General features: G+C 40.6%; 1 protein-coding gene across 1 annotated transcript in view; it reads left to right on the forward strand.

Annotated features, from left to right (window-relative positions):
• Positions 1-3,848: 3,848 nt before the first annotated feature.
• The window catches only part of LOC120037586, a 33,265-nt gene continuing 27,902 nt past the window's right edge, over positions 3,849-9,211 (forward strand). The window contains exons 1-3 of the mRNA XM_038983585.1: positions 3,849-3,949; positions 6,425-6,532; positions 8,302-8,363. Of these exons, the coding sequence (XP_038839513.1) occupies positions 6,449-6,532; positions 8,302-8,363 (146 nt within the window). The 5' untranslated portion in view covers positions 3,849-3,949; positions 6,425-6,448. The remainder of the gene's footprint in view (positions 3,950-6,424; positions 6,533-8,301; positions 8,364-9,211) is intronic.

Genomic DNA, 9,211 nt, shown 5'->3' on the forward strand with positions numbered 1-9,211 from the left:
TTTTTGGTTACCACATGATTCCATATGTGTTATTTCATAGTTTTGATGTCTTCACTATTATTCTACAATGTAGATATACAGAGAAAACTAAGAAAAACCCTGGAATGAGTAGGTGTGTCCAAATGTTTGACTGGTACTGTACATAGCAGTGGAATTATGTTGTTAGTGTAGTTATTATACAGTAGTATTGATACTGTATTGTGTTACTATACAGTAGTATTGGTATTGTATTGTGTTACTATACAGTAGTATTGATATTGTATTGTGTTACTATACAGTAGTATTGATATTGTATTGTGTTACTATACAGTAGTATTGATATTGTATTGTGTTACTATACAGTAGTATTGATATTGTATTGTGTTATTATACAGTAGTATTGATATTGTATTGTGTTATTATACAGTAGTATTGATATTGTATTGTGTTATTATACAGTAGTATTGATACTGTATTGTGTTACTATACAGTAGTATTGATATTGTATTGTGTTATTATACAGTAGTATTGATATTGTATTGTGTTATTATACAGTAGTATTGATATTGTATTGTGTTACTATACAGTAGTATTGATATTGTATTGTGTTATGATACAGTAGTATTGATATTGTATTGTGTTATTATACAGTGGTATTGATACTGTATTGTTTTATTATACAGTAGTATTGATATTGTATTGTGTTACTATACAGTAGTATTGATATTGTACTGTGTTACTATACAGTAGTATTGATATTGTACTGTGTTACTATACAGTAGTATTGATATTGTATTGTGTTATGATACAGTAGTATTGATATTGTATTATAAAAGTGTAGTAATTATACAGTAGTATTGATATAGTATTGTGTTATTATACAGTAGTATTGATATTGTGTTATAAAAGTGTAATTACTATACAGTAGTATTGATATTGTATTATAAAAGTGTAGTTACTATACAGTAGTATTGATATTGTGTTATAAAAGTGTAGTTACTATACAGTAGTATTGATATTGTATTATAAAAGTGTAGTTACTATACAGTAGTATTGATACTGTATTATAAAAGTGTACTTACTATACAGTAGTATTGATATTGTGTTATAAAAGTAAGGGTAGGTCTACAGTACCTGTTCATTGTGTTTGGAGGTTAGTTCCAGCTTGTCTCTCTCCAGCTGGTTGATCCTCCATCGTAGCTCCTCGGGCCCCCGCGGTCCCAGTCCAACACCCCCCAGCTTGTCCCCCTCCTCTTCCCTGGAGCGCTGTTGCTGACGCTCAGCCTGCAGAGCACAGATGATCTCCTTCAGTCTGAAACACAGAGAAAACTACAGTTAAAATTGCATTTATCTGTGTGTAAACATCTAGGTTATTGGCAAGCTTCCGTAAATATGCAACATTTAAATATCTGTTGATTTTGACAACAGTAAAATGTGTTGACTTTACACAACAACTGTCTGTGTATTCAAACATCTAAAAAAAAAAAACTATTATATATGTACACTTAAAACATATTTTGGCCTCTTAGATCATTTTAAAAGGCGTTGGCCAGATCTACCGGTAGATCAAAGGTTCCCCCGTACCTGTTGATCTCATCCTCGCAGCACTTGGCTGCAGTAGCCGCTGATCTGGGGTGTGAGGCCCGCAGGGAGGGCTTGGACTGCACACTGTCCTTTCGTCTGGGTCGGTCATGATGCCGGAGCCGCTCCGAAGTGACTGCCGCTGGTCTTTCCGTTGGCATAATGCCAGGTCAGAGAGGATACTCTGTCCAGACTTACAGATTCTAGTCTGTTGTCCCCTGCGAGTGTATTACACAGCCAATAATGCAAATATTTGGTTAGCTAAAAGCCTATTTGTAACCTTGGAAACACAATGATGTTTTGTTTACCTTACAAGTGAAGGCGATGAGCTAAGCTAGCCAGCTACTACTAGTTAACGTTAACTAGATAGGTCACACTAGTATGAGAATATCTAGCTAGCAAGTAAACGAAAAATACAATTGCGGAGTATTGAAGCAACGGGATTGGGCATTGGCTGGCTAACTATATTGGATAGCTTCCTCTCTGGCTTGACAGTAAACCCGCTGATAGTTTGTTTGCTAGTCAGAGACCCTTGAGATAGCTGAGTTAACGTTAGGTTGCTTAGCTAACGTTGCCTTGCCAGCAAGACCGCTTTGCCCAAAACAAGAGGATCGTTGTCGAAGCGGTCAAATAAGTGCATTTTGGACAACAAATGTAAGAACTTCTGAAATAACAATAATGTTTTATACTTCATACAACTCGGTGGCGATGAAGTTACGACAGTATAGTACGTTTAAATAGGAACTTACAGATGTTTGTCTCAATATCCGTTTGAATGTGACGCCATCTTTGCCGTTTGTTTTCGTACGTCACTTCCCTCTCCCTTCTAGCCCTTCGATTGGCCGGACAGGCATCTGACGCGTTTAAGAAGGGGTTTGTAAAGAACAAAATGTTTATGAAGTTTTATTCATTTATTATATGTTTATTTATTTCATAAGAAGAACATATATTTGTAGTTGATGTCCTATATTTATTTGTTATTCTGTTGTAATTTGAAATTGGAATAAAATATAATAATTATGAAGGGGGAATCGAGACGTGGATGAGTAAAGCAATGTTTTATTAATTTTTTTTCACCTTTATTTAACCAGGTAGGCTAGTTGAGAACAAGTTCTCATTTACAACTGCGACCTGGCCAAGACAAAGCAAAGCAGTGCGACACAAACAACAACACAGAGTTACACATGGGATAAACAAACATACAGTCAATAATACAGTAGAAAAAGTACATATACAGTGTGTGCAAATAGGTAGGATAAGGGAGGTAAGGCAATAAATATGCCATGGTGGCGAAATAATTAGCAATTAAACACTGGAGTGATAGATGTGCAAGTAGAGATACTGGTGCAAAGGAGCAAAATAAATAAATAACAGTATGGGGATGAGGTAGTTGGATGGGCTATTTACAGATGGGCTATGTACAGGTGCAGTGATCTGTGAGCTGCTCTGACAGTTGGTGCTTAACGTTAGCGAGGGAGATATGAGTCTCCAGCTGCAGTGATTTTTGCAGTTCGTTCCAGTCATTGGCAGCAGAGAACTGGAAGGAAAGGCGGCCAAAGGAGGAATTGGCTTTGGGGATGACCAGTGAAATATACCTGCTGGAGCGCGTGCTATGGGTGGGTGCTGGTTTAGGTTTAGAAACTCTGTGAGTAAAGTGTTGTTTAATCTCCAGTTCTGGCTAAAATGTTCAACTGGTTTGCATTAGTTTGATAGTTAACGTTATGTCCTTTAAACTGCGAAGTATGTCCCCCCTGGCTTGCCCTCGTGGTACGGCCGCCATAATGGCTAGAAAGGATCCATGTCAAGTTAACGTGAGCTTTGACTTTTCGTAGTAGGTTAGGATAATTTACGCAGCAGGTTTGGAGAATTAACGTAGCAGGTTATGAGAATTAGGTTAAGTTTAGGAAAAGGTTTAGGGTTAGCTGAAATGCAATAAACAACAACTTTTGACGTTAATTTGACAAAAGATGGATACTGTCTAGCCATGACCCAGTCCAGCAAAGGGCGGAAGTGAGACCTGTGTGAAGCTAGCCACATAAGGATGATTGAAGTATGGCCCCCAATGCAATTTTGAAGTCTAATAAATCTAAAATATTTCAACAGATTTGTACTGTTTTGTGTCAAATTAATTATTGTATTTTAAAAAAAAAATGTATATAACAACATTCCAAACTCGTTTAGAATTAATTCGTCAAAATGTGTCATGATTCCACTACTTGTTTCCGTTTTGAATCGATTTCAAAGGGGAGACTTTTATTTTGAAGTCGAACCACAAATTTCCCCGTTGTGGCTGATTGTTATGGTAGCTAGCTTCACACATGTGAGTTACATTCAATTACAGCTGCGAGTCACAGGCACGCATTTACAACTCTGGCCCACTTGTTTTCTGGTAAGAATTTCAACAATACGCATGCATATTTTTTTTTACTAGACTACCTAGCTACAATGCATTATTGTGGCAAAGTTAGCAATCTAATAACGGAGAAAATATACAACGGTGTTCCGTTTTCAGTGACTCGGCTTGCTAGCTATATAGCTAGCCTCTTTTTGTAAACATTATCTATCTAATATATAGCAAAAAGACGCGAAAGAATCAAGCACATTTATGAGCTCCGAGCTAATAAACGTGTCAGTCTACGACGGTGTAATATGAAGGCTGCCACTTAAACATGTTATTGACTGTCCATTGCTTGACTTCCAGTTCTTCACGCTAACTGGTGAGGGAAGTCTGTTCGTTCCATGTTTGGCTGGTGGATCGCGTTCTTACTTTACGAAAATGGCGCCCAAGCCTCCCATACTCTTGAGTGTCCATGAGTACGCTTACTTGCACACGATAATGCAATTATTGTGGATAGTCAGATTTAATATAATAGTTAGTTAACGTTTACATGCTTTGCCAGAACGATTTCCCCTAGTAATCCTGCTTTAAATGGACAGTTGCGTGCATCTGAAATCAGGCCACTTAAATGGGACTTTTGATAAATGTAGATACTCGCCAATCAAAATAAACGTAATAGCAAAGTGACTTATGTTTGAGAAGTCTATTTGATAATGACTAAGGACGTATACTGAACCACAATATAAAGGCAGCATGTAAAGTGTTTGTCCCATGTTTCATGAGCTGAATAAAAGACGACAGACATTTTCTATAGGCACAAAAAGCTTATTACTATGAAATTGTGCCTAAATTTGTTTACATCCCTGTCAGTGAGCATTTCTCCTTTGCCAAGACAATCCATCCACCTGGTGTGGCGTATCAAGAAGCAGATTAAACAGCATAATCATTACACAGGTGCACCTTGTGCTGGTGTAACCGCTATGAAATGGCTAGCTAGTTAGCAGGGTGCGCGCTAATAGCGTTTCAATCGGTGACGTCACTCGCTCTGAGTCCTTGAAATAGTTGTTCCCCTTGCTCTGCAAGGGCCGTGGCTTTTGTGGAGTGATGGGTAACGGTGCTTTTTGGGTGACTGTTGTTGATGTGTGCAGAGGGTCCCTGGTTCGAGCCCAGGTAGGGGCGAGGTGAGGGACAGAAGCAAAACTGTTACGCTGGGGCGGGTAAAAGGCCACTCTAAAATATGCATTTTTCTCATAACACAATGCCACAGATGTCTCAAGTTGAGGGAGCGTGCAATTGGCATGCTGACTGTAAGAATGTCCACCAGAGCTGTTGCCAGAGATTTTAATGTTAATTTCTCTACCATAAGCCATCTCCAATGTTGTATAGAATTTGGCAGTAAGTCCAACTGGCCTCACAACCACGTGTAACCACACCAGCCCAGGACCTCCACATCCGGCTTCTTCACCCGCGGGTTCGTCAGAGACCAGCCACCCAGACAGCTGATGAAACTGTGGGTTTGGACAACAGAAGCATTTCTGAACAGACTGTCAGAAACCGTCTCAGGGAAGCTCATCTACGTGCTCGTCGTCCTCACCAGGGTTTTGACCTGACTGCTGTTCGGCGTCGTAACCGACTTCAATGGGCAAATGCTCACCTTCGATGGCCACTGGCACGCTGGAGAAGTGTCCTCTTCACGGATGAAACACGATTTCAACTGTACCGGGCAGATGGCAGACTGTGTATGGCATTGTGTGGGCGAGTGGTTTGCTGATGTCAGGTGGGAGTGAAGGACACTGTTTACTAGCTTAGCCAGCTAGTCCTAAGGAGGAATCTGGTATACAGCAGGCAGGAGTGACACCGTGTGCTAGCTAGGTAGACTGTTTCGTTAGTGTGACGTGTGTGTAGGGAGTAATTATTATGTATTGGTCTTTAAAAAAAATATCACAACTTATTGATTATGAATTTGGACATTTTAAAAGCATTGTTAAGACACTAGGACATAAATCACAAAGCCATGACAACATGAAGCAGCAACAGTATCATTTTCAATGTAGGTAAACTAAATGGTCCCCTTTTTTTTTTAAAGGATTTTTCAACAGGATACATCAGGTAAAAACGACTGAAATGAGCCCAAAAAACATGTTGGGATAGATTTCGATGATATGAAACGGTGAAAATATGTTTTGTCCTTGCTACTCTGTTACTGTGAACGTCTTACACTGCGTGGTCCAACAGCTAGCTCTTTGTTTTACCGTTCACTTCCTGTTGAAGGCTAACTTAGCTAGCTTGGGTTCTGATTAAGTTCCACAGTTGTGCTAAACTCACGAGGCAGTTATATTCTTCAAGACTCCATGTGTTTACATCATTCATTGATGTCAAAAGTGTTGTAGCAACTGAAGATTGATGCTTTTTTATTTTTACGATGTCTGTTTTGCAAACCAACTACCTCTCTACTAGTGTTTAGCGAGGTGTCTGTCTTGTCAGCTGATCTCTATCAGGGCGACCTTATCTCTCTCCTCTCCACAGTATGAGAAGTAGTGCTGCAGCAGGATGCCAGGCAAGGCAGCAGACACGTTCCAACCTGGGGACTTGGTCTTCGCCAAGATGAGGGGCTTCCCCCACTGGCCGGCCAGGGTGAGTCTGACACACTCTCTCTCACACACACACACTGACTGTCTGCTGATGCCCTATGTAGTCCCTATGTAGTCCCTATGTAGTTGACAACCTTTTTTATTTGACCCTGTTTTTCTCCCTAATTGCTAGTTACGATTTTGTCTCATCACTGCAACTCCTCAAAGGGCTCAGGAGAGGAAGATGGTTGAGACAAGCCAATAGTGTCTGTGTTTCTCCTACAGACAGACAGATAGTGTCTGTGTTTCTCCTACAGACAGACAGATAGTGTCTGTGTTTCTCCTACAGACAGACAGACAGATAGTGTCTGTGTTTCTCCTACAGACAGACAGACAGACAGATAGTGTCTGTGTTTCTCCTACAGACAGACAGATAGTGTCTGTGTTTCTCCTACAGACAGACAGACAGATAGTGTCTGTGTTTCTCCTACAGACAGACAGACAGATAGTGTCTGTGTTTCTCCTACCGACAGACAGACAGATAGTGTCTGTGTTTCTCCTACAGACAGATAGTGTCTGTGTTTCTCCTACAGACAGATAGTGTCTGTGTTTCTCCTACAGACAGACAGACAGATAGTGTCTGTGTTTCTCCTACAGACAGACAGACAGATAGTGTCTGTGTTTCTCCTACAGACAGACAGACAGATAGTGTCTGTGTTTCTCCTACAGACAGACAGACAGATAGTGTCTGTGTTTCTCCTACAGACAGACAGACAGATAGTGTCTGTGTTTCTCCTACAGACAGACAGACAGATAGTGTCTGTGTTTCTCCTACAGACAGACAGACAGATAGTGTCTGTGTTTCTCCTACAGACAGACAGACAGATAGTGTCTGTGTTTCTCCTACAGACAGACAGACAGATAGTGTCTGTGTTTCTCCTACAGACAGACAGACAGATAGTGTCTGTGTTTCTCCTACAGACAGACAGATAGTGTCTGTGTTTCTCCTACAGACAGACAGATAGTGTCTGTGTTTCTCCTACAGACAGATAGTGTCTGTGTTTCTCCTACAGACAGACAGTGTCTGTGTTTCTCCTACAGACAGACAGTGTCTGTGTTTCTCCTACAGACAGACAGTGTCTGTGTTTCTCCTACAGACAGACAGACAGACAGATAGTGTCTGTGTTTCTCCTACAGACAGACAGACAGATAGTGTCTGTGTTTCTCCTACAGACAGACAGACAGATAGTGTCTGTGTTTCTCCTACAGACAGACAGACAGATAGTGTCTGTGTTTCTCCTACAGACAGACAGACAGATAGTGTCTGTGTTTCTCCTACAGACAGACAGACAGATAGTGTCTGTGTTTCTCCTACAGACAGACAGACAGATAGTGTCTGTGTTTCTCCTACAGACAGACAGACAGATAGTGTCTGTGTTTCTCCTACAGACAGACAGACAGATAGTGTCTGTGTTTCTCCTACAGACAGACAGACAGATAGTGTCTGTGTTTCTCCTACAGACAGACAGACAGATAGTGTCTGTGTTTCTCCTACAGACAGACAGACAGACAGATAGTGTCTGTGTTTCTCCTACAGACAGACAGACAGACAGATAGTGTCTGTGTTTCTCCTACAGACAGACAGACAGATAGTGTCTGTGTTTCTCCTACAGACAGACAGACAGATAGTGTCTGTGTTTCTCCTACAGACAGACAGACAGACAGATAGTGTCTGTGTTTCTCCTACAGATAGACAGACAGATAGTGTCTGTGTTTCTCCTACAGACAGACAGACAGACAGACAGACAGATAGTGTCTGTGTTTCTCCTACAGATCGCCCGGGGCGAGATCTCTAAGAAGAAGGTTCCAGTGTTCTTCTTTGGAACTCACCAGACGTAAGTAGAGGAGACTTCCTTCCTATCCTTCCTTCCTATCCTTCCTTCCTATCCTTCCTTCCTATCCTTCCTATCCTTCCTTCCAATCCGAGGCCAAGGCTGATTTACTGATGCAGCTTTTTATTCATGTTTTATTTAACTTTTATTTAACTAGGCAAGTCAGTTAAGAACAAATTATTATTTTCATATAATAAAATATAAATATAGGACAAAACACATCAGGACAAGAGAGACAACACAAAACGACATAAAGAGAGCCCTAAGACAACAACATAGCAAGGTAGCAACACAACATGACAACAACACAACATGGTAGCAACACAACATGACAACAACATGGTAGCAACACAACATGACAACAACATGGTAGCAACACAACATGACAACAACATGGTAGCAACACAACATGGTAGCAACACAACATGGTAGCAACACAACATGGTAGCAACACAACATGACAACAACATGGTAGCAACACAACATGACAACAACATGGTAGCAACACAACATGACAACAACATGGTAGCAACACAACATGACAACAACATGGTAGCAACACAACATGACAACAACATGGTAGCAACACAACATGACAACAACATGGTAGCAGCACAACATGACAACAACATGGTAGCAACACAACATGACAACAACATGGTAGCAACACAACATGACAACAACATGGTAGCAACACAACATGGCAGCAACATGGTAGCAACACAACATGACAACAACATGGTAGCAACACAACATGACAACAACATGGTAGCAACACAACATGACAACAACATGGTAGCAACACAACATGACAACAACATGGTAGCAACACAACATGACAACAACATGGT

Source organism: Salvelinus namaycush, unplaced genomic scaffold (assembly GCF_016432855.1).
Source record: "Salvelinus namaycush isolate Seneca unplaced genomic scaffold, SaNama_1.0 Scaffold1764, whole genome shotgun sequence".
Taxonomy (NCBI): Eukaryota; Metazoa; Chordata; class Actinopteri; order Salmoniformes; family Salmonidae; genus Salvelinus; species Salvelinus namaycush.